Genomic DNA, 22,223 nt, shown 5'->3' with positions numbered 1-22,223 from the left:
GAGCGGTGCCTTCTTCCAGATGTCAGATCGATGGCCCGGCTGTATAAAGGTTTACTTGCGCTGCATGTTACTATACAAGTTTTTTTCACAGTCCTTTATCACTTGTAGTTTGCCCTGGTGTTGGCCCCGACAAAGAAGTTCCGTTTTGGTGCCGGTTTGCCACTTGAGCCAAGGAAATGGAAGGCCACGAGTCACAAGGCAAGCATGGAACGGACGGGCGCATGCGCTTTGGTCACGGATCCAGCGGGCGCGAAGTGCTCGAGACGGACTGCGACCGCCATGGCGTCGCGCCCGACAGCAGTTGGCCCGAACGCTCCTTCTGAAGACCGGAACGCCGGCCCCGGAAGCTCCTTCTTTAAGGCGCGCCTGGACGTGCCAACTTCCGAAGTGCCACCCGACCTGCCCCACGGCGTTGCACCTGCAGACGAGCCCCCCACAAAACCGCCAGTCCTGGAGGGGCCGGACATCACACGGCTCCAAATTCTGTTCCAGAACCTCACGTACACGGTGCAGGTGAGGGCGATGGGGTGCTGCCGCGCGTCCCCTGTGACTGTTCGAAGCTGCACGCAAACTCACTCTCCTACTGCGCTCTCATCCACAGGTCAAGCCTGCAAAGAAGGGGGGCGACACCTCAAAAAGCATTCTGAAGGATGTCAGGTGACCGATTTACTGGCGCACAACACTCAGGGGTAGCTGCTGACTGCGGCCTGCCAGCCTTTCCTGCTCGTCTTAGTAACCCAGCGTGTCAGCCAAGCTCCGTGGCTCACACACCTGATGGCGCAACAATGCACCCGCAGTGGCGTTTTTGAGCCGGCACGGCTCACGGCAGTGATGGGGGCGTCAGGCTCGGGAAAGACAACGCTCTTAAACGTCCTGGTACGTGTATTGTGCCTACCCGGCACGATACCGCCCATGTTGCCCAACTCGCCTGTTCATGCGTCTCCCAACAGTGCCGCATGCCACCTGCAAGCCCTGTATCCCATGCCTCATGCCCCCTTCAGGCCGGATTCTACAAGGCCCAGGACAAGCTGACGGGCGACGTCCTGGTCAACGGCAAGGCCGTGACCAAGGAGAAGATGAGGCGCATCTCGGGCTTTGTGCACCAGGAGGTAAGGGGAGCGGGTGGCCACATAGGCGAAGCCGACGCGCGTCCACGCCGGCGTGTGTGTAATGTATAAGGCACGGCGGAACTCGGCGGTCCCCCGCCTGGGTCATGCCATGGCCCTCGGCGCTACCAGCACCTAGCCGTTGAGTCACGCCCGCGTCTGAATGCCCCGCATCCTGGTGGCCCGCCGAAACGGTGTTGCACAGGACGTTATACTTCACACCATGACGGTGCGGGAGGCTCTGGAGTTCGCGGCCGCACTCAAGCTGCCGTCCTCCATGACGGGTACGTCCGTGTGTGCGTGCATGCGTACGGTGGGCGGGCATCCGGGTGCGCGGTGCAGCTGCAGGCAGCTACGTCCGTGACACACGGCAGGCCCGACACCAGGCTAATACGATAAGCCCAGGCTTTCAGGTGCATAGCAGGGGTCGCAACGCCTAGCACGGCCCCTCCATAACCCAGGCCCTCCCACGCCGGCCTCCTGCCCTCCACGCTCAATTTCCTGCCTGCCTGCCTGCCTGCCTGCCTGCCTGCAGCGGCTCAGAAGTCGCAACGCGCCATGGAGGTAGCCCAGCTGCTCAACCTGCACAAGTCGCTGGACAGTGTGGTGGGCAGCTCCATGATCAAGGGCATTTCGGGTGGGTGCAGGGGCACGGAACGGGTCACACGGCGCGGAGCAGGGCGCCTGCCTGGGGGAAGGGGTGGAGAAGCTGTTGCGCGCCTGTTGTACGTGCGTGGTGCATACTGCATTGGCTTGCCCACATGCACTTCGCACCGCAATGTACCCTGGCGCCGCCACACCTGGCGCCGTCACAGGCGGTGAGAAGCGCCGTCTGTCCCTGGGCATGGAGATGGTGACGGAGCCGGCGGTGTTATTCCTGGACGAGTCCTCCAGCGGCCTAGACAGCTTCACAGCTTTCAAGGTGGGCAGGGGCGGGTTCGGGCGGGCGCGGGTAAGTCCAAACCACTTAGCGACAGGACGCAGAACGGGAAGGGGGAGGGGGCGGGGGAGAAGAGCCCGCCGCGGCTAGTGCACGCGGACGGATCGTGCAACGGGTCGGCGCTCGGGAGCTACGGGACAGAAGAAGATAGCATACAGTATGCATGCATGTGTGCGTCGCCTGTGTTCACCTGTGTGGCGACCTGTGCACTGCAATCCCTGCAGCCCCTCCCCCCCATTGCCGTATGCCAATGCACGCACGCCAATGCAGGTGGTGCACATCCTGCGCTCTGTGGCGCACCTGCACGGGCGCACGGTGGTGTGCAGCATCCACCAGCCCTCCTCCGAGGTCTTCCACCTGTTCGATGACTTGGTGGTCCTGGCGGCGGGGCAGGTGCGGCTGGCGGCAGGGGGCGGGGCAGGGTCGGGCAGGGTGGGGCGCGACAGGTTGTGGGGTGTGTGGCGTGCCATGGTCCGTGGCCACAACAACGCGCGCGTCCCAAATAATGTGCGCACGGCTCCTTGCGGGTGCGCCCCGTAAAGCCTGTTCGCACAACTGCATTGTGTCCTGTTCTGCTCCCCCTCGTTCTTTCACCCGCGCGTCCACAGATCATCTATCTGGGTCAGGTGCAGGACATGGTGGGCTACTTTGGTGCGCTGGGCTATCACTGCCCCAACTACACCAACCCAGGTTAGTCGGGATGGTACACAACTGACGGCGCTGCGCCATGATGTGCACTGGAAACGCGCCGGAGACGCACGCACCGGCCCTCCTCCAGAGTTCTGACACATACTGGGGAGTGTTCCCAGGGACGTCGCTAACCACTCTCGAACACACTGGTATTACACTCGTGATGTGCACAACACACACTCTCTCACGACTGCCGTAGCCGACTATCTGTTCATGGAGGTGCTGAACGCGCCCGCAGCCGCGGGCGATGACACCGAGGCGGCGCCGCAGGCTGGTGAGTCAGCACCGTATGACGCACATGCTCTGGTACCCGTAAAGACTGCAGCGTGAGTATGACACAAGCCACGCGTGACTCAACCGCAGACGGTGCCAACGGGCACGGGCACCATCTCCCGCGCCTGCCGCACCTGCCCTCGCTGCCGCACCGGCACGGCCATGCCGCCGCTGGACACGACGCGGAGGCGGGCAAGCACGCGGCCGAGGCGGAGGCGGAGGCGGAGGCTGCTGCCAAGGCGGCGTTATCCGCGGCGGAGGCGGCGCACGCGGCGGAGGAGCAGCGCATTGCTTCGCTCATTGCCGCATGGGACGGGAGCCCGCAGGTGAGGTGACACCTAAGTTCTCAGCCGATAAGACGGCAGCAATCTTCTGCTCTCCTCCTGCACAACATCTATCATGCTGGAGTGCTTGACGCCTTGCTTGATTGCCCTGACCTCAAGCTGTAACACCCACAAGCAACCCAACACGTGCCCGCCCGCCGAACGCTCGCACGCCGCACCCTCACAGGCTGCCGCGCTGCACCGCTCGCTGACGTCGCGGCGCGCCGCCGAGGCCGCCGGCATCAGCAAGCTCGCGGAGAGCGCGGTGGCGCCCTTCTGGCTGCAGGCTCCGCTGCTGGCTCGGCGCGCGCTGCTGAACGCCTGGCGCAACCCGCTGGTGTTCCGCGGCAAACTGGCGCAGACCGTGTTCTTGTCACTGGTGGGTGGGGCCGGGGGTAGCCGTTCATGGAGGACGGGGTGGGTGGGGGCATGGGGTGGTGGCCGTGTGCGTGCTGGGGACAGGTGGCAGTGGAGTGGAGTGGAATGGGGCCCGTGACAGTGGTATGAAGCTGCTGAGTCGACACACAGTTCGCATGCTCGGGGGATCCATCCCTGCAACCACATCCGCACCACCGCCAAGCTCGCAGTCTCTTCAGCTGCCCACCTGCTGCCCACCTGTTCCACCTGCCCACCCAGGTGGTGGGTCTGATCTACCTGCAGGTGAGCGACGACCTGGCGGGCGTGCAGGACCGGCAGGGCAGCCTGTTCTTCCTGGTGGTGGAGGGGCTGTTCGGCTCCGTCATGGGCATACTCACGGTGTTCGGATCCGAGAAGCCCGTCTTCCAGCGAGAGTTCGGGGTGAGTGGGCGGGAGTGCTTGAAGGGAAGACTGGGCGGCGACGTTGGTGTGCGATTGTGGAGGCTGGTCGGGGAGGTGTGTGAGCATGTGGGGTTTACCTCGCGGCAGCACATGCATGTTTACCGATAGTTCATAAAGGTGGGCGTGCCTCCCGGGCATATCCATCCATGTCGACCGCATTTGGGTCCGCCGCCGCCGCCCCTGTCCGGAACGCTGAACACCACCCCGCTTCCGTATCCCGTCTGCCTACCCCCACCCGTGCCCACCGCTCACCTCTACCCGCCTACCTGCTCTCGCCCGCCTCCGCCTGCTGCCCTGCTCACGCATGCACCAGACGCGGCTGTACGGCCTGCCCGCCTACTTCATCTCGCGCTGGCTGGTGGAGCTGCCCAGCCACATCATCCTGCCGGTACTGTTCAGCTGCATCTGCTACTTCATGATTGGCTACCAGGCCACAGCCGCGCACTTCGGCTGGTTCGCGCTCACAATGGTGGGAGGCGTGGCGGCGCCACACGCCTGACATACACAGCAGGGATGTGCAGGTGCTTATTGACCCGGCAGCTTAGGACACGGCGGCGCGGCGCACAGTGACCGTGCTAGGCTGTGGAGGACACCGGTACCGGCGGTTTGGACTGTAGGCGATAGGCAGGTATTCTGCCTGACATCATGTATGGCGGCTGCTGCGCCGCGGCGAAACGTGCCGAGCGAGCCGCACCACGCCATACACGCCACGCCGTGCAGGTGCTGATGGATAACTCGGGCGCGGCGCTGGGCATCTTCGTGAGCTGCCTGTTCAACGACCTCAGTGTGGCGCTGTCCGTCATGCCCATGTTCCTGCTGCCACTCAGTGAGTGCCGCGGCAAATGACAGGGTGGCAGTAAGGGCCCTGGGATATGTCAGGTCGCGCGGCGGTAGATAGCTAGGTCGCGTGAACACGGAATGACCGGGGTTTACATCTAGCGCCGGCACACACGTGTACTCATGCGCACGCACTTCCCCGCCGCCGCTCGCCCTGTCTCCCCCACATGATCCTGCTGCAGTGGTGTTCTCCGGCTTCTTCGTGAACAGCGACACGGTGAGCTCCTCAGAACGCCGCTGCTGTTGCTGCTGTTGCTGCTGCGGTTGACCCTTTGCGGGGGCTGTTAGAGTTTTTTGATGGGCCACCTGCAGGCCTGCTGCATCGATAACGGTTGTTCTGGTGCATGCCGTACACACAGATTCCGCCGTATTTCACCTGGATCCAGTACATCTCACCCATGCGCTACGGCTACATCGCCCTGGCCAAGAACGAGTTCGCGGGCCTGCAGGTGGGGGTGCGTAGCGGCGGGCGGGCGGGCGGGCGGTCTGGCAGCTGTGCTAGCATGCATCAGCCTTGCTTGGCCTCGAGCACCATGGTGCTGCAGCAATCACTGCATCGCATCATGACTAACTGCTGCACGGATGTTCCGATATCGGGCTGACTAACTACGGCACACCCTTTGCAGATTAACTGCTCACCCGACGAGTCCTGCCCGCCCGGGTACAACGGCGCCATGGTCCTTGCCAACATGGGCTTCAGCGATAAGGGCAGTGTGGGCCAGAACCTGGGCATTCTGTTTGCCATGGTCTGGGCGCTGCTGCTGCTGGCCTATGTTGCGCTGTGGCTGGCAGTTCGCCGGCTGGTGAAGTAAGGGCGCGAAGGCAGCTATTGGTGGGGCTGGGGGTGGGGGTGGTGGACTGGTGGGCTGGTGGTGGGGCCGTGGGGGTGGCATGGATGGGGTAGCTTTTTCTTGTTGATCGGACCATGTCAGCAGCTAACCTGATGGCGCGGACCTCCATTCCCGGCCCATGTGCCGCTGGCGCTGCGAGTGCGCTGCCTGCCCCATGGTTTGGCGCAGTAAGCGAGGGGCGCAGCCAACACGCCACCGTGCGAGTTGCCAGGTGTGAGTGGATGCAAACGTTCGGGGTGTGCGCGAGGACGTGCGCGGTGTGTGCGTGCTTGCCGTGCACTCATGCTGCTCAACCTTCTTGTACGGCCAGCAGGCGTCGCCAGCCACGAAGAGTACATTATTGCTGTATTTTTTACTCGCAGGAGTCATGGTTCGTTGGCCACCGCCAGTAGATTGTGAAAATGTTTGAAGTGTATTCATGGCCGCCTTTTCCAGCGTGTTACAACAATTGAGACTTCGAAAGCGCATGCGGTGCTGTCATGCCATGGAGCCCTACACTTGCGCGGCACGCACGGTGGTTGTGATGGTGTGCAGTCAGAACCTGTGGCGGTGGTGGCTGGGGGATTGCGTCGACTATAAGCTGCAGTTCATAAATTTCAGTTATGTGAAAGGGATTGTTGTTATCTTGTGTTGCTGCTGGACAGGTGACGTTGACATGCGCCATGAGCCCATGACCGTTCCGTAAAGCTCTGCTACCAGGCACAGTATTACACGACAACTCCTAGGCAAGGTGGCAACTATCGCGCTGTCTGGACTGTGTGGCAGGTCCCGTTGAAAGTCGGTTGGCATGTGAGCACGTGGAGCCCCACCTCATCGTGTAGATAGATTGGGCTCTAGACGGCCCAGACCCGGCGGTTGAGGTAGGCAGGTGCACTCATCGCGGTAGCTTACGCACGCCCCATTATGACTGGATTGCATATGTAAATGTTTTGAAGGCGTTTTAAGGGCGGCCTTGTAACCACATAACAAGTGCCGCCGGGCCTTACAACCAGGGGCGGTTGGACGTGGGTGGACTGAGGTAGACCAAAGGCCGGGCTCGTGCAGCAGCAGGGAGGTACGAATGGCAAGAGGGTTGAGCGGATGAGGCTGTTGCGTGTAATCCATGACTAGGGCATGGGTTACGCCATGCTGAAGCTGGGGCCTGTAAGTGGCTGATGCTGTATGTCAGATTTATGGACGGAACGTATGTAGCTGATAGAGGTTACATGTAGCCCGCAACTCCCCGCCCTGCTGTGCGATACCTTGGGCATGAACGCCACCAATGTACCATACCGTGTGGTCCCAGTGACAGAATGGGCCTGCTGTTTTGGACTGCGCAGTGCGCCATTGCGCATGCGCGGCGCGGCGTTGTCAGCAGCCGAGAGACCGCCTGCGACGCGGCCTGGCGGAGCGGGCCCTCATCCAGCCGATTGAACGGGATGCGGGCCACGCAATCCGCCAGCGGGATCGCACGCGATCGACCAGATGGTGTTATGCGGCTGGGCGCTCTCCCGCCGTGGCTCAGGAGTTCGTAGTAATTGCTCGCAAGCTTTCGTCCTGGCAGCATGCATACAATCTCAAAAGCAGCGGTCTTCGCGAAGCGGCGGGTGAACTTCTGCGCTAGAAACTGCTCCCGCACAAAAGCTCGCGCTGCAGCGGTCAGGCATAACGTCGTAGTTGGGTGGAAGGAACAGCTGAAGAATGCGTTGGACGGTGTCACTTCGCGTGGCACGTTCGCAGTGAGTTTGACATCAACCTGCGTGCGAAACGCTGCAAATGAGCTCGCGTTCTCCCTACCGCATTCACGTTGCTGATGCCGGATGAACGTCTTGCAATCCGTCGCAGGTGACCGGCACTGTCGATGGGCCACTGCCTGAGATGCGAGTGCGAGGCGTGGGAAACCTGGCACTCCCCATCGGTGCTAGACAAGCCAGAGACCTGGTCTTCGCGGGCCAGCCCGCGCCCTACGGCAAGGGATCCAAAACGGTGATAGACCCGGCTGTGCGCAATGCTATTCAACTTGAAGCGCACCGTGTGCGCTTCTCAAAGGACTGGGATGAGACTCTCAGCCGTCTCACCATCGGTAAGTGATTAGCTGTACAGGGGGGAAGCTCAGGTTCTTACCCCATGCACAAATTACGGAGCCTTAGGAGAGCATGAGGCAATTTTACCTTTTTAGGGGGGGGGCTGGTGAGGAAGTTTTGGGCCGCCAAAGTTGGGGGTGCGGTCCTCGTCTCGGGTAAAAGGGGGATCCATCCTCCGTCGGGTTTCGGGAGCCCATCCTGGCGGATTTCGGGAAGCGCCCCACAAGCAGAACTAGGGGTCAAACACAGCAGTACGAGGCTCATACATGCACTTTATGACGTAACAAGCACAAACAAAGCGTGGGAGGGCTATGTTGCGCGTGGACATGTCGGGACATGTCACCACTTCAACACATGCGCACTGACACAGCTGGGCTCTGAAGCGCTGGTGCGCATGAGTTCACGTCTCACAAGGCTGCCGATGCACATTGTCCATTTGTCACGCGGCAGAGAGTTGAGCTCGGGGTGGGCTGGGTCGAGGGGATTTCCATAGATTCATTCCTGCCTGTGACCGAAGTCTCAGAACAGGACCGCTGATGGCACGGAGTGATAGTGCTCGTCAAGAGGAGTCGATTGACACCACTTTGGTATGAAGTGGAGGGGTTTTAACCCCTGAACAACAAGGGTTTGTCCGTGAAGGGGGGGGGCGGTCGTCCCCGCAAGGGGGGTCACGGGGGATTTCGGGGAATGGGTCTGGCACTTTGTTTTCAACCCTCTGCCACCCTGAGCTGTACGTGGGTTGCTTGTCTTTTGCTGCCTCCGCTTCGCATGGCTGCCCCTCAGCCCCATCATGCCCGTAATAAGCGAGTGCTGCTCTGTAGCACATGTGCATGGGACTCGGCTGGATTGAAGCACAACAGCTTACGGGGATCTGGAACTGCATCCACGCACGCGTCATTTCAGCAGGGTGCATCCCAGCAGTCGCTGATGCGGCTGGGCCTATCTGCCTGTGGAAAAAGCGTGTCTCCAGGGAGGCGCCCACTCGACGGCATCAAGACCCCATGGGCGATTGTCCTTCAAGGATGCCGCCACGTCTACGGACCTATGGCTTACTGATGCTGAAAGGACAATCGCCCAGGGGACTTTCTCACCCGTGCCGTCCAGGCAGGGCTCCTATCTTGAAGTCTCCAGACATCAATCAGCAATTTTGGCTGTTTTCTGCTAATAATGTCTGGGCCGAGACTTTGTTGTCCCGGGTTTGGGGCGGGTTTCGTCCGAAATCCTATGGAGAAGCCCCCAAACCGCCATGTGCCCAGATAAAAGACGGCGGCCAGCTGGCCGTTTTTAGACATCACCCCGAAAACAAGATACGACCCCAGGGGGCACGCCGCAAACCCGGAGACGTCGCCGAGCAAAATGCAGCGCGGGATACAGACTCCGCCGCTTAATGCATAAGTTACTTGCATTCTATTGAGGAAAGAGCGCTTGACAGCAGGTAAAAACGTGCTCTTCGAAACTCGAAAGTTGACCGAAGCCAACATCCTGAATATACGTTGTTTTTGGGCGTGATTGATTGCCGTCAACACAACTATATGCATAGGTGTAAATATGCTACTGTCTGGCCTGTTATGACGTATCCTGGCGAACGCGACATTTGGATGGTCGAGGTCGGCCCCGGCTTGCTTCAGTGCCCGGGGGCTAATATAGTGACCTAATATGTGGTATTAGATGCTACAGGAATGGTATTGGGCGGGGGACACGACCAGGACCTCGGGCCGTGCGCGAGTGGGACCCGCTTGGCGGCTACTTGGGTGAGACCACGCACACGCTCGGCGGCCACCCTCATCACGCACTTGCATGGCGAGGTGGCAGAGTGAGGGAGCGTTCCTTTGCCCGCGCCCCCCCCGCACCCTGACCCACCTTGTCCCGATAATCCACGCCAGGCCCTACGGCGGATCGCGTTACCATTTCATCCTAGCTATTTCTGTTTTCACGTGCTGCAGACGTCGCGGCCAAGCTGGGCCTGTCTGGCGGCGGTGCGACTGTGGAGGCGCGGCTTTACAAGCTGCTGGTGTACGAGCGTGGCGGGCATTTCCGGGCCCACCGTGACACGGAGAAGGAGCCGGGCATGTTCGGCACCCTGCTGGTGCAGCTACCGGTGGAGGGCGGCCACACCGGCGGGACGCTGGCAATCCGCCACCTGGAATTCGAGGTGGAATGGGACACGGCCAACGGCGCCTCTCAGACGGGGATGGGCTGGCTGGGCATTGGGCAGGCGCAGCGGGCCCTTAAGTACGCCGCGTTCTACGCCGACTGTGAGCACGAGCTGTACGAAGTCGAGTCTGGGCTGCGTGTGGTTCTGGCGTACAACTTGGTGCGTGTGGAGCAGAAGGCGGCCGCCGCGAAACCTGCTGCTGCTAGCGGCGGCGCTACCGGGGCTGCGGGTGTAGCAGCCACTGCTGAAAAGGCGCAAGTGGCGTGCCCGGCAGTGAGCGTGGCCTCCCTCACAGCAGTGACGGAGGCGGTGCGCGCGTGGGAGGCTGCGGGCCCCGTGGCGCAGCCGATGGTAGCGCTGCCTCTGGCGCACAAGTATACGGAGGCAAACCTGGGCTTCGGCACGCTCAAGGGAGATGATGGTGCCAAGGTGCAGGCGCTGCTACAATGCCCGCTGCTGGATGTGCATCTGGTACTGTTTGGCAAGCAGGTGCGCGCGTGCATGCGTTGCGTGCATTGATCGTGCGTGTGTCATCATGACAATGTCATGCATGTCTACCTTTGCTAGATAGGTAGCGCCCCATCCATATGTACGGCACGTGTGCTTTTGCGCGGGCAAATGACTAACAGACAGGCAGGGCCGCATGCTTGGTAGCTCGCAGCTGGATGCATGGCTTGTGATGTGCATTGGGGGGCAAGCAAGCGAGAGAGATTTACACCACACGTACGTGCACATGGCACATGCATGTATGCACATGCGCGTAAGCTAGCATCACATGTATATCAATGCGCCGCTGCAGGTCGATGGCAAAGGCAACATGTTCTACTCGTACGACGGCTCTGATGATGAGGAGCAGATGGAGAGCGTGGACTGGAACTGCATAGACGTGAAGGCCTGTGTTTCTCCTCTGTTCGGCGAGTTACCGGATTACGATGACGCAATGGGCTTTGGCCGTCGGCTCGAGGACAGCCTGCTAGCTGGCGATAAGATCTTCCCGAATGACCTGAAGCCGGACAACCGGAAGTTTACGCCCTACACGGGGAACGAGGGCCCACGCCTCACGTACTGGTACCACCGCGCCCTGGTGGTGGCGTGGCCGCGCTCGCGCCGGGCGCAGCTTGCCGTTGTGCCGGGCAGCATTGCAAGCGCGGTGGCTGTGGCAAAGCAGTGCCTGTCCCAACTTCGCGGGAGCGGCGGTGATGGTGGAGGTGGAGGGGGCGATGTTGCCGCCGCTGCCGCAGGCGCCACAGCGGCCGCTGCGCCGCCTGCTGCTGCCCACACCACCGCCGCAGCAGGTGCGGGCAGCAGCAGCGATGCGCCGTCGACACAGTGGAGCTGCACCGGCGGGGCACACCTGCAGCAATACCTGCAGCAGCTGGAGGAGCGGCAGCCGCACCAGGTGGATGACAGCCGCAAGCAGGCGGACGCGGAGCTGGCGCTGCAGGCGGTGCTGGACTGCGCCGTAAAGGCGGCGGCGGCGCCAAAGCAGGAGGCGGAGGGCGAGGAAGAGGAGGAGTATACATATTACTCCAATGTAGAGGTTTGGCAGACTGGGGAGGATATGCTGTCAAAGCGGGCGGGAGAGCAGTGGCCGACCGGGGAGTTGGCGCTGCAGGCACTGGCGCTCCTCAGCTCGCCGGCGCCGGCGGAGCTGCTGGGGAAGCCTTGGCAGCAGCATGCGTGCGTGCAGGTGGTGCAGAGCATGGCAGCTGCTGCTGTGCCTCCCGCCGAAGCCAAACGCTTTGCGGACCTGATGCATAAGGGCCTGCCGGCGGTCATTGCATCCGCCGCCGCCACTCTCGCGTCAACCGCCTTCGATGATGCTGTGGTGGAGCTGGTCGCGCGGCAGGCACCGCAGCAGCTGCAGGGCTGCTACCAGCTGTTGGTGCAGGAAGCCCTGCCGAAGGCGTTGCGTGAGAGGATGGTGCAGGCCTTCAACACTGCGGTCTTCGGCGGCACTGAGGTGGTGGCGGCTGGGGCCGCCGGCAGTGGCACCGCCGCTGCTGCTGCTGTGCCAAGCGGCGGCGGCGGATGCATCGCGCAGCTGCAGCCGGCAGACGTGTGCTTCCTGGCGGGGCTCGTGTTCGCAACAGCAGCAGAGGGCACCGCCGGCGGCGGGAGCGCCGCCGCGGCGGCGGCAGCGGCAGCGACAGGAGGAGCAGCAGGAGGCGCGGCGCCTTGCCGGGGCATGGCGGGCGCCTTCACTGCGGCAGTGCTGCGCCGCGGCGACTGCCAGGCACTGCTGCAGGCGCTGTTGAAGGAGGAGGCGGTGCGACAGGCGCTGTCCACTCAGCAGCAGCTGCGGGAGCCGGCGGCGTTGCAGCTGGCCGTGGCCCGTGCGCAGTACCTGGAGCCGCGGGTGCTGCCCGGGCCCCCCGAGGATGACTTGTCAATGCCTGGAGCAACCAGCAACGATGCCAGGGTGAGTAGATAGGCCGCCATGCAGCAAGTCGCGGCAAGGGCTGATGGGTAGGGGTGTACGTATGAGTTTGGCTGCGCAGGCAGCACGGCGTGTGTGCTTCATGGAAGTAAGGAGGCTGGGCCCTCAGCCCATGGGTGGTGGCCATACAGGGGCCGCCTTTGCGGTCGCAGCCAGCACCGCGCACGCTGCCACCTACTGCTGGTGGTCACTGACTGACGTACATACGTATCTACGTGGCGACTGCCCCCTGCGCCGCGTGCGTCCACACACGCACGCCCCGCCCCCTGACTATGAACAGGTGACAAACTTCCTCGGCAGCCCCGACACGGCGAGGGAGTTCTCGGGCTTTCATAGCGTGGCGAACGCGCTGCGGTGGGCGCATGACGTCGTTAAAGGCGACGGGCGATACGGGCGAGCCCACGCGATCCAGACCGTTGCTGTTGTCGGCACGGACGACGACGCCGCGGCCGTGGTGGTGATGACCAAGCACCGCGGCATGAACATGCAGCGGCTGGCGCTGTACAAGGCGGAGGCGGAGGAGCTGGCGGAGCTGCAGGCGCTGCTGGGATAGCTACGATGCTGGGTGTGTGTTGTGATGTATGGAATGACGGGATGGAGGATCAGGAGGATCAGCTAGACCGGGTGGCACTGCTGGGTATTGGACATGGCGGACCGGCTGGCGCCGGGTAGGGTGCGAACTTTGGTGCCATGTTTAGGCATGCTTGCACTCGTATGGCACAATGGCTTTGGTGGATGAAGTAAGACTGGACCCGTGGAACCTGCTGCGTTTGCTGGGTTGGCAGCATGCAGCAGCTCGCGGGGGGCCCGGTGGACGAAGGGGTGAAGGGCGGGGTGAGGAGCATAGTTGATCGGGGGAGCGTGGACATAATGCCGACAGGGGCGGGTCCCGGATAGCAGGGACACCAGGCTGGCAGAGTGGCAGTCGATGGTCTGGCATACGGCACGGTTTGTGAATAATGTGTAATGTTGCTGCCGGCACGTTCCAACATCTTGGGTGAGGCCGTTAGGGGTCAGAAAGAAGCGACGATGGAAGTACACGCAGAGCTAGGTTTGACATGCACCGTACACACACTGGTCCAGTACTATAATTTCCGATGTACTACAGCTTCCACCAGAGAAGGTTTTTGGGAGGATAGCCGGGCGATGAGGTTGTTCGGCTTCAGAGAGTGGAGGGGCTCAGCCCCTTTTCCCGTGACCTGGGAACACTTGTTCACAGCATTCTCCTGCATCCAAGCTTCTGTTTCCGACCAGTTACGGCACCATGCATCTCGCCTGCACCAACGACATGCTTTTCACCTGTCGATCCCCTTCCACCGCCACCCGCAAGCGGTTCACGGTCGCACGCACTCCAGCCGCTTCACCGCCGGTGCCGGCCGTGCCGCAGTAGCCCCACGATTCCCAAACCATGAATCGCAGCAACCCTGCATCCCGCCATTCTACCAGACTCTAAGCCGTTCCGAGTTCCTCCATCTGGCCAAGACGCAATCCATCGGCCCCACAACTGTCCTCGCATCAGGCAGCCGCGCCGCCGGCGCCGCCCTCCTGCTGCAGCAGTCCCGGCCGCTGCCGCTGCCGCCGCCGCCGCCGCAGGCGCACCACCAGGTCGGCACTGCTCAGCCACACGCCTGGCAGCATGTACTTGACGGCGGTCCAGGGCGGCGAGTGCGGCAGCGCCATGCAGTGCAGGCTGCGGCGAGATGCGTTGGGGTTGCGGGGAGGGGCAGGTTGGACAGTGCGTTGGTGGGGTGGCGGCGTGGTGGGACGCAAGCGCGGTGTGGAGCTGGGAAAGGCAACACATTCGCACCCGCACCCGCACCCACACCCGCACCCGAACCCGAACCCGAACCCGAACCCAAACCCGAACCCGAACCCGCGCCCGCGCCCGCGCCCGCGCCCGCGCCCGCGCCCGGACCCGCGCCCGCACCCGCGCCCACAGGCGCGCAAACGCATGGCAGCACCCGGACATATACTGGAATGAACTCACTGCAGGTGGTCGACGGAGCGCCAGGGCGGCACGTGGTACCCGAATTTGAGCTCACTGCCTGCCGGCGCCGTCCTGGCCAGCAGGTCGCGCCCCACTCGCTCCATCTCCTCGACTGCAACAGCAACAGCAACAGATTCAGCATCAGCATAATCGTTATCAGCAGGACCAGCAGCACAGGACGGCGGGAGCAGCACTACAAGAAGGCCAAGTACGCCTAGAGCCAAGGCGCCGCCAACCCTTGCAGAGCACAACAACATGCGCATCACGCTATCTGCCTTGCACTGCATCGCGGTCCAGCCCGCCCACGCTCGGCCCTCTTCCCCCCACCCCCCACCCGCCACAGCACAACGCACAGCGTCTCCGGGTGCTCTCTATCACACACGCCCACACGCACCGAGCTCCAGGTCGTCAGCTCCTAGCACATCGGTGTTGGGCACGTGCGAGTGCGGCACAACCAGTAGGTGCACAGCCGCCTGGGGCCGGATGCTCGGGAAGGCAATCAGCCGGTCGCTCTGTGGGGTGGGGTGGAGGGCCCGTGTGGTATTGAAGGAAGGGAGCGCGATTCTATCCCCTGGAGGGCTTGCACACAAACTTGCAGGAGCAAGCAGCGGCAAGGGTGCATACGGCAGTGGGGAAGCGGCAGGGGTGCCGGCGCGGTGGCCTCAAGCCGAGATAGTGGTGTCACCCAGGTCCAGTGAGAGGACAGGTGAGAGGAGCCGCACGCTCCTTGGCAACCCGCCACTCACAAGCGCGCGCCCTAGCTTGCAGCAGGAGGGCCGCGTCGCTCACCCTGAAGATCACGCGCTCGGGGGTGTCGCCTCCCACGATGCCACAGAAGGGGCAGTCAGGCACAGGCTTGTCGCGGTACATACCCGCCTTGCCGCGGCGAGGACAGCAGCTGTCGCACAGGCCGCCCATAGTCACTATATGTGACAGCGGCGCGAGGACGCGTACGGTCCTCGCGCTGTGAAGGTGGTTTCGTCGCGCCAAGGTGCTCCTGAGCATGGAATGTGCGCGACGCCCGGAGATGCAGCCCGGCCCTTGCTTCTGGATTGATTATTTTAGCATGCTGTTGAGTGAATCTGATGGATTCACCGGCCGAGGCTTTAAGCGGGAGGCTGCCCTCAAAAGTAAGTTTGTGCTTGACAAGAGGCTTTTTGCAACCAAGAATACTGAGTTACAATCACGATACACACAGACGTAATGTTTCCTCCAACTTTCCTGCCGAAAACGGACATTTTGTCACAAATGCCCGCTAGTGCCACCTCCGCCAGTTCCGTGCTGATCCAGGAGCACCCGGCACACGCCTCCCCGCTCCTCGAACCCCCCCCCCCCCATCCATTCCTGCCCAATCCCAACATTTGTCTAATACGGTGCGTAGCGCCCCAGAGGCGGCGGCCCGCCGCGACCGCCGCCTGCCGCTGGCGCGGGTGGCCGCGCGCCGCCGCTGCCTCCCGTGTAGCCCCCGCCGCCCCCAGATCCGCCAGTGTAGCCGCCCGGCCGCCCGCCGGCGCTGCCGCCCGTGTATCCGCCAGAGCCGGCCGCGTAGCCTGTACACGAATGCGGTAACACACAAAGCAGAGAGGTTCCAAGCTTGTCAGTGACTGCCAACATTCGCATGCAAGTGGCGCAGCACAAAACGCAAGAAGTCGGACCCATTCACAACACAGCTCATATGGGCTGCACGTAGCAGCACGGATATCTTGCGCTACGCTGGTCAACAGTAGTGGCCTAGCTCAGTGCCGCTGGCTTTACGCTCACCAGAGCTGCTGCCCATGTAAGACCCACCGGGAGCCGGCGGCGCCGCCGCCGGCCGGCTGGGCGGCGGCGGCGGCTGGCTGTAGCCTCCCCCGCCACCGCCGCCACGACCGCCACCTCCACCGCTGTAGCCGCCATGCTCGCCGCCGCCGTACCCGCCGCGCTCTCCACCGTAGCCTCCACCGCCGCCTCCCCGCTCGCCACCGCCGCCGTATCCTCCACGCTCGCCACCGCCATAGCCGCGCTCACCGTATCCTCCGCCTCCGCCGGCGCCCCGCTCGCCGCCTCCATAGCCGCCTCCGCCGCCGCCACCGCGGGGGGGCGGAGGCGCGGGCGGCCCTCGACTGGCGGGCGCGCCGCCGCCGCCGCCACCGTAGCCGCCGCGCTCGCCGCCGCCGTACGCGCCTTCCCGGTAGCCGCTGCCGCCGCCACCACCCTCGTAACCGCCTGTTGGTTGCACCGCAAGCCAAAACTGCAATGAGCCGGGCCATACCGATGACGCAGGGACCATGACAAGACCCAAGGCCAGATCCTCAGTGCTCGGCGGGGTGCTTAGACATCGTTCCCTAGTTCCCTTCCTATCCCTGCTCACCTCCGCGGGCGCTGTACTTCTCCCCGCCACCGTATCCACGCTCCTCGTAGCCGCCACCGCCGCCGCCGCCACGGCCGCCACCGCCACCGCCACTGTAACCACCGCCGCCATAGCCACCGCCACCGCCGCCGCCACCGTAGCCGCCACCGCCACCGCCGCTGCCGTACTCGCCGCCACCGCCGCCGCGGGCCTCAGCGCTGCGCTCCCGCGGGGTACCGGCGGCGGTGCGGCGCACGGGGCCGCCGGCGCCGCGCTCGCCGCCCTCATGGTAGGCCGCACCCGCGCCGCCCATGACGTAGCCGAACTGTGTGGGCGGCACGACCAAGCGATGCAGGCGGAGCACACCCACTCAGCTGCAACGCCTCACAGCCACACCCCTGCCCCCGAGGCCCGGAGCCCGCAGCTGCTCGGCGCTCGCCACCATCGCGGCAGCAGACCCTGCCGCCGCCCCAACCTACGCCATATCCAACCCGCCCACTCCTGCCGGCCTCTTTGCCTCCCCCGCACCCACCCACTCACCCCCCATTTTCGCCCCTCCACCCCCGCCCTCGCTCCCGCGCACCTGGCCGCCCGCCGGCACCACCACCTGCATCATGGGCACGCCCGGGTAGCCGCCGTAGCCGTACCCGGCATAGCCGTAGCCGGCGTCATAGCCCTCCTCCTCCTCGTAACCTTCCTCATAGCCCTCCTCGTAGTACTCGCCGCCGCCACCCCCGTAGCCGCCGCCGCCAGCCGCGGCATAGCCGCCACCGCCGTGGTAGCCGCCGCCGCCGTGGTAGCCGCCGCGGCCGTAGCCGCGGCCGCCGCGACCAGGGCCGCGGCCGCCGGGGCCGCGACCTGCACAAATCGCAACACGATCAGATTATCCTACAGAAGCGGTTGCTGCCCGCAACACCGAAACAGCCTGGACCAATCTTCCCAGCTTTAAGGGCCACTTGGCCCCCAACACCCCGGAAGCATGTGCAGTTTCGTGCGGGCACGCGTGCCCGCCACTACCCCGCACTGCCCCGGCCCCACCTCGGCCGCCCGGCATGTAGCCGCCGCGCGGGGCGTATCCGCCGTACCCGGCGGGGCCGTAGCCACGGCCGTACATGCCAAAGCCCGGCCCGCCATAGCCGGCGCCGCTGCCGTCGTCGCGGTTGGCCTGCGGCTTGGCCATGTGCACCTGCAGTCGGCGGCGGGTGGGGAACAAGGCACCGGGAGGGCAGGTCAGCGAGCTGGGGCTGGATGGAGATAGAATGGCGAACCCGGCGAGAGGTGCAAATGCGCACTTCCCATTACCCCTCCCGTTCATCTTTCCTCGCCCCCCATTCCATCCCTCTCCTGCCTCGCTCTCCCTCCATCCCTCCTCCCTCCCTCCCTCGCCTCCCCACCCCTACCAGCAGCTCGCGCTCCTGCAGGATGTGCTTCTTGGGGTTGGCCTCCGCCTCCGCCACGGCCTTCGTGGCCGCGGCCCGCTCCAGGAAGTTAATGAAGGCGTAGTTGCGCAGCTTGGTGGGCTCGTCCGGCATGTACAGCAGCGTCACACGGTCCACCTGGGGAGCGGGAGTAGCCGTTGAAAGTGATTAGATCACAAGTATGAGGTGCCGACGTCGGAGGGGTTACATTCATGACTGGTTAAGGGGGGGCGGGTTGGAGTAGATAAGGTCGAGGTGCCAACAAAAGCAAGGAGTCAGGCGAAGGCGAACGGTACGTGCAACTATGCGGCCCGTCATGCCAGGTCCAAGGCCGCCTGCCGCCGCCGCCCGGCTGCAGCCCGACCCGCGCCCCCTCCACATACAGACGCGCTTGGCGTCCTTGCATGTTCACTTCCCTGTATGCTGTTCGAACACACCCGCGTACACACACAAGCACAGCCCCAGCGCTCACCGTGCCATACTGGCAGAATATCTTCCTCAGGTCCTCCTCCGTGTAGTGCTCAGGCAGGTTGCCCACGTAAATGGACTTGACCTGGGTGGGTGGGTGTTCGCGCGGCAGGGACGAGGGGCGGGAGGCGCGGGTTTCAACAGCAGGCCAGGTTGACGGACGGGCATCAAGTAAGCACTCCAGGACCCCCCAAGACTGACCCTATCCCCGCTCTCCTCCCCCAGCAAACACACACACACGCACACACCCCTGATGCCCAGGCCCCCCGATGCCCACGCCCACACCCCCGCTCCCTCACCCGCTCCGTGCCGATCTCGTCGCGCTTGGGGTCTGCCCACATGACCTGCACCGTGTGCCCGCGCAGCCGGAACTCGGGGCGCGACAGGCGGCGCAGCGCCAGCGTGGCGGCGGCGTTGTTGTAGAAGGCCACAAAGCCAAAGCCGCGCGCCTGGTTGGTCTCCTTGTCCATCATCACCTCTACCTTCTCCAGGCCTGTGCGAGCGATTTGCATTTAGGGCGTGAGGGCGCGGCGTAAGCCGGGAATGCGGTGCAGGCTCAGAAGATTGAGCGCACGAGGTATCCGGGGGCGGGTGGGGCTTATCGCGCTACATGGCAAGCCACCATGGCCCCGTGCGGGTCTCGTGCTTCCGCCACTCCACAACACTGGCACAGCCCTTTCACGAATTCCCCGGGGACGGCGGCACGGCGCGGCACTCACCCACGACCTCGTTGTGCAGCAGTGTCTCCAGCTCCTCCTTGGTGATGTCCCGCGGCATGCCGCCCATGTACAGCTTGTTCTTCACAATGGACGACACCACATTCACCTGCAGAGCGCATGCCGCAACGCGCGGTAGGACTCAATACACTACCGGCCACAGAGTCACCATGCGGGAGACGGCAGGACAGAGCCCGTGCCGGTCCCTAGGACGCTATGGCGTTGCGGTATGGTATGCGCGCCCTTAAGGCGTGGGCCCTCAGGCGCCGGCCGCAACCCCGTCATTCCACCCTGTCCTACGCCAGCCTGTCGCCCACTCACCCTGCGGCCGGGGTGGTCCTTGACCTCGCGGCCCTCCAGCACCGTCATGGCCTTCTCCGCGCCCTCGCGCGTCTTGTACACACAGAAGCAGTACCTGGGAGCGGGAGTAAACAGCGGGAAGGGTGTGAAGGAGACCAGAGGCGATGCATGGCATGCCAAAGAAGTGCGCATAGACTCCGCGGCACGAACCTTGACACGTTTCGTCCGTATCAGCACGCATCAGCCTTGCGACCATCCTCCCCTCAACCCCTTAACTCCTCCTCCCCATGGGCCCGGCCACATAATTCCCCTTCCCTCCCTCCCTCCCTCGCTCCGCTTCCCTCCTTCCGTCCCTCCCTTCCTCCCTCCCTCCGCCACTCCCTTCTCTTTCCTCCTCACCCCTTGTTGGTGTTGTTCTCGCGGTCCTTGGGCACGCGCATGGAGAACACCTCGCCGGCCAGCTCGCAGAAGGCGCGCAGCTGCGTGTCGTTGGCCTCGCGCGGGATCTTGCTGATGAACACCTCAGTACCGTGGGGCGGCTGGGCCATGGGGTCCTCGGCCTCGCCGGAACTGCGGCGCGTGCATGGGTGGGTGTGGTGGCGGTGGGGAGGGAGGGAGGAAGGGAGGGGGGCAAGAAGAGGAGCAGGAACGCGGAGGATGGGGGGGTGAAGGACAGGGTTATTGTGTTGGGCGAGGCATCGGCGCTGTGTGCGTGCGGGGAGCTTGCGCTGTGTGAGTGCGGCTTGGGAGGAGGAGGGTGGATGGAGGAGGAGGAGGAGGAGGAGGAGGAGGAGGAGGAGGAGGAGGAGGAGGAGGAGGAGGAGGAGGAGGAGGAGGAGGAGGGCAAGCGCCACGCGGCGGGCTAAGGCCATGCGTTCTGCCAGCACTGCCCCCCGCCACCCCCGCTGCCAATCACGCCGGCCCAGACGCAACGCGGCACTTACGGCAGCTCCTCGTGTCGCTGCCGCTCGTCCTCGGCAGTGGCTAGCTCTTGCTCGCGCGCCGCAGCCTCTCCGCGCTCCTCAGCCTTGGGCTTGGCAACAGCGTCGTTGCCGGCGGCCGCGGTGTCTTGGTCAGGGGCACCGGTAGCGTCGTCGCCGTCCGCGGCGGGCCCGGCCTGTACGCGCGTCGCAGAAAGGGCAGGAACCTTCGCAAGTGCCAACATTAGGTGCAAGGAGACCCGTTACGATCAAGGAGCTCTGAAGAATCAAGCGGTGTTGGTCCCCGCCCCATTCGCCCAGGCGCACCTGGTCGCCCTGGGCATCATCCATCTGGCCGTCACCGCCATAGTCCTGGAGATGGACATGTAGGCAGAGCGTTTCAGCGCCCAACACGAGCGGACTCCAAAGGAACAGTTCATAATGCCGATCTTGACGTCCGCGACCTTAAGGCCCCGGCACTCACCATCACTTCCTCCTCGCCCATGCCCGCTTCCTCATTGTATTGCTCCTGCTCCTCTGCCATATTGAGCCGCAGGCAGCCAGCACCTGCTCAAGGCCCGCGCGCGGCGTGAAGAGCTATGCAAACTCAACGTGGTGCTGGGGGAAAGTCGCATGTGAAAGAAAGGAACAGCTTATTGTAAGTTCGTGGCAATAGAGTGTCAAACGAGCGGGAGAGGCCGAGTCGCTCAAGTGGGGTCGGTGGCGTGATAAGGCGAATGTGCATGTTTTGAAAGCTTCATGAAGTCGTGAAACGAAGCGGCAGAAGCAGTCGCGGTGCGTGAACGCGTGGAGTCGCGAATCATTGGGGTTAATGAGCGAGCAAAACTCAAAGGAATCGACTGGGATAGCCAACGGACCTGCTATAAACGGCTTGCGAGTGGGTCGGCAACGGGTGGAAGAGTGCTGCCACTGGAAGAGGGCGAGCAGTTACCCTCGGAGGTGTGCCCATTGGCGCGCCCATCGCGACACGTACACGCGTGTCAACATGCCATTGGACAGGTTGTGTCAGGCTGGCCAGGGTCAGGGATCAATTCAGATCAGTTAAGCCAGATTGCAAGGGTAATAGGTATCAGTCAGCAGAAAGCAGTGAGGAAGCACTGCCATGTGTTGCTGCATTGTTGTACTGGTGCAGAACCGCTATGTTGCCGCCGCGAACCATTTCCGCTCAGTGCTGATGCTGGTGCTCATGGGCATGGTCTGGCACCGGCTACCGCCGCAGCCACAGCAGCAGCACGGCAGGTGATGGAATGGGGACGCGGTGGTGGGAAGTGACACTTGTGCTTTCACCTGGGCGCTTCACTGCGCTAGAAACAACTGAGCTCGCTTCGGGGAGAGATTTGATTTGCGGTATGAAAGCTGCCCCTCCATGCTCGGCACGTGCTGTGCAGCTCTAGGGCTTGAGTGCTCTAGTTGGTGATCTGATTGCGGTGGCGAAGTCCTTTTGGGCTTCTGGCTGGCCGCCCGGCGCGGCGGCGCCTCGGTGCGTGTCTGGCTGCACGTGTAGGTGGGCTGCAGCCCGAGTCCCCTGACTTGCAGCAAGTGGCAGGCTGCGCAGGCGTGGAACAGG

The 22,223-nt window shown here is 63.5% G+C and overlaps 4 protein-coding genes across 6 annotated transcripts; 2 read left to right on the top strand and 2 right to left on the bottom strand.

Annotated features, from left to right (window-relative positions):
* Positions 1-86: 86 nt before the first annotated feature.
* CHLRE_03g169300v5 (uncharacterized protein) lies at positions 87-7,252 on the top strand. Of its 2 annotated transcripts, XM_043060851.1 has the most exons (19): positions 87-198; positions 425-513; positions 602-657; positions 798-876; positions 1,002-1,109; positions 1,312-1,390; positions 1,642-1,743; positions 1,922-2,028; positions 2,317-2,439; positions 2,655-2,736; positions 2,936-3,010; positions 3,100-3,335; positions 3,520-3,711; positions 3,969-4,130; positions 4,465-4,620; positions 4,872-4,977; positions 5,171-5,205; positions 5,348-5,437; positions 5,615-7,252. In XM_043060851.1, the coding sequence occupies exons 1-19, from the start codon at positions 177-179 to the stop codon at positions 5,798-5,800; spliced, it is 2,085 nt and encodes a 694-aa protein (XP_042925980.1). In that variant the 5' UTR covers positions 87-176; the 3' UTR covers positions 5,801-7,252. The 2 variants fall into 2 exon arrangements, with proteins under 2 accessions (XP_042925980.1, XP_001703334.2); XM_001703282.3 differs by having other exon boundaries at positions 87-513.
* Positions 7,253-7,362: 110 nt separating this feature from the next.
* CHLRE_03g169250v5 (uncharacterized protein) lies at positions 7,363-13,476 on the top strand. The gene is made up of 5 exons (XM_043060850.1): positions 7,363-7,557; positions 7,664-7,901; positions 9,846-10,546; positions 10,857-12,479; positions 12,778-13,476. The coding sequence occupies exons 2-5, from the start codon at positions 7,697-7,699 to the stop codon at positions 13,048-13,050; spliced, it is 2,802 nt and encodes a 933-aa protein (XP_042925979.1). The 5' UTR covers positions 7,363-7,557; positions 7,664-7,696; the 3' UTR covers positions 13,051-13,476.
* Positions 13,477-13,504: 28 nt separating this feature from the next.
* On the bottom strand, positions 13,505-15,596 carry CHLRE_03g169200v5 (uncharacterized protein). The gene is made up of 4 exons (XM_001703444.2): positions 15,274-15,596; positions 14,879-14,996; positions 14,485-14,596; positions 13,505-14,187 (listed from the first exon to the last, which is right to left on the bottom strand). Exons 1-4 carry the CDS (start codon positions 15,400-15,402, stop codon positions 14,013-14,015), a joined length of 534 nt encoding a protein of 177 aa, XP_001703496.1. The 5' UTR covers positions 15,403-15,596; the 3' UTR covers positions 13,505-14,012.
* A 53-nt stretch (positions 15,597-15,649) lies between these two features.
* On the bottom strand, positions 15,650-22,066 carry CHLRE_03g169150v5 (uncharacterized protein). Of its 2 annotated transcripts, none has more exons than XM_043060848.1 (15): positions 21,514-22,066; positions 21,120-21,253; positions 20,963-21,007; positions 20,660-20,832; positions 20,115-20,285; positions 19,737-19,830; positions 19,419-19,524; positions 18,999-19,192; positions 18,704-18,784; positions 18,214-18,369; positions 17,852-17,999; positions 17,397-17,671; positions 16,835-17,138; positions 16,246-16,689; positions 15,650-16,034 (listed from the first exon to the last, which is right to left on the bottom strand). In XM_043060848.1, exons 2-15 carry the CDS (start codon positions 21,177-21,179, stop codon positions 15,850-15,852), a joined length of 2,436 nt encoding a protein of 811 aa, XP_042925978.1. In that variant the 5' UTR covers positions 21,180-21,253; positions 21,514-22,066; the 3' UTR covers positions 15,650-15,849. The 2 variants fall into 2 exon arrangements, with proteins under 2 accessions (XP_042925978.1, XP_042925977.1); XM_043060849.1 differs by having other exon boundaries at positions 16,273-16,689.
* Between the last annotated feature and the right edge of the window lie 157 nt (positions 22,067-22,223).

The sequence above is a fragment of the Chlamydomonas reinhardtii genome, chromosome 3 (genome assembly GCF_000002595.2).
Source record: "Chlamydomonas reinhardtii strain CC-503 cw92 mt+ chromosome 3, whole genome shotgun sequence".
Classification (NCBI taxonomy): Eukaryota; Viridiplantae; Chlorophyta; class Chlorophyceae; order Chlamydomonadales; family Chlamydomonadaceae; genus Chlamydomonas; species Chlamydomonas reinhardtii.
This window is presented reverse-complemented; position numbering and strand designations above follow the sequence as displayed.

Excerpts from the sequence above, each read along its gene's own strand:
- CHLRE_03g169200v5 (XM_001703444.2), bottom strand. The coding sequence starts at position 15,402 with ATGGGCGGCCTGTGCGACAGCTGCTGTCCTCGCCGCGGCAAGGCGGGT. Across the intron at positions 14,997-15,273 it reads CCGAGCGCGTGATCTTCAGG|AGCGACCGGCTGATTGCCTT; the intron begins GTGAGCGACGCG and ends CCCACCCCACAG. Across the intron at positions 14,597-14,878 it reads AGCTGACGACCTGGAGCTCG|TCGAGGAGATGGAGCGAGTG; the intron begins GTGCGTGTGGGC and ends TTGCTGTTGCAG.
- CHLRE_03g169250v5 (XM_043060850.1), top strand. The coding sequence starts at position 7,697 with ATGCGAGTGCGAGGCGTGGGAAACCTGGCACTCCCCATCGGTGCTAGA. Across the intron at positions 7,902-9,845 it reads TCTCAGCCGTCTCACCATCG|ACGTCGCGGCCAAGCTGGGC; the intron begins GTAAGTGATTAG and ends CACGTGCTGCAG. Across the intron at positions 10,547-10,856 it reads TGGTACTGTTTGGCAAGCAG|GTCGATGGCAAAGGCAACAT; the intron begins GTGCGCGCGTGC and ends GCGCCGCTGCAG.
- CHLRE_03g169300v5 (XM_001703282.3), top strand. The coding sequence starts at position 280 with ATGGCGTCGCGCCCGACAGCAGTTGGCCCGAACGCTCCTTCTGAAGAC. Across the intron at positions 514-601 it reads ACCTCACGTACACGGTGCAG|GTCAAGCCTGCAAAGAAGGG; the intron begins GTGAGGGCGATG and ends TCTCATCCACAG. Across the intron at positions 4,621-4,871 it reads GCTGGTTCGCGCTCACAATG|GTGCTGATGGATAACTCGGG; the intron begins GTGGGAGGCGTG and ends CACGCCGTGCAG.
- CHLRE_03g169150v5 (XM_043060848.1), bottom strand. The coding sequence starts at position 21,179 with ATGGCAGAGGAGCAGGAGCAATACAATGAGGAAGCGGGCATGGGCGAG. Across the intron at positions 17,672-17,851 it reads CTACATGCCGGGCGGCCGAG|GTCGCGGCCCCGGCGGCCGC; the intron begins GTGGGGCCGGGG and ends CGATTTGTGCAG. Across the intron at positions 16,690-16,834 it reads GAAGTACAGCGCCCGCGGAG|GCGGTTACGAGGGTGGTGGC; the intron begins GTGAGCAGGGAT and ends TGCAACCAACAG.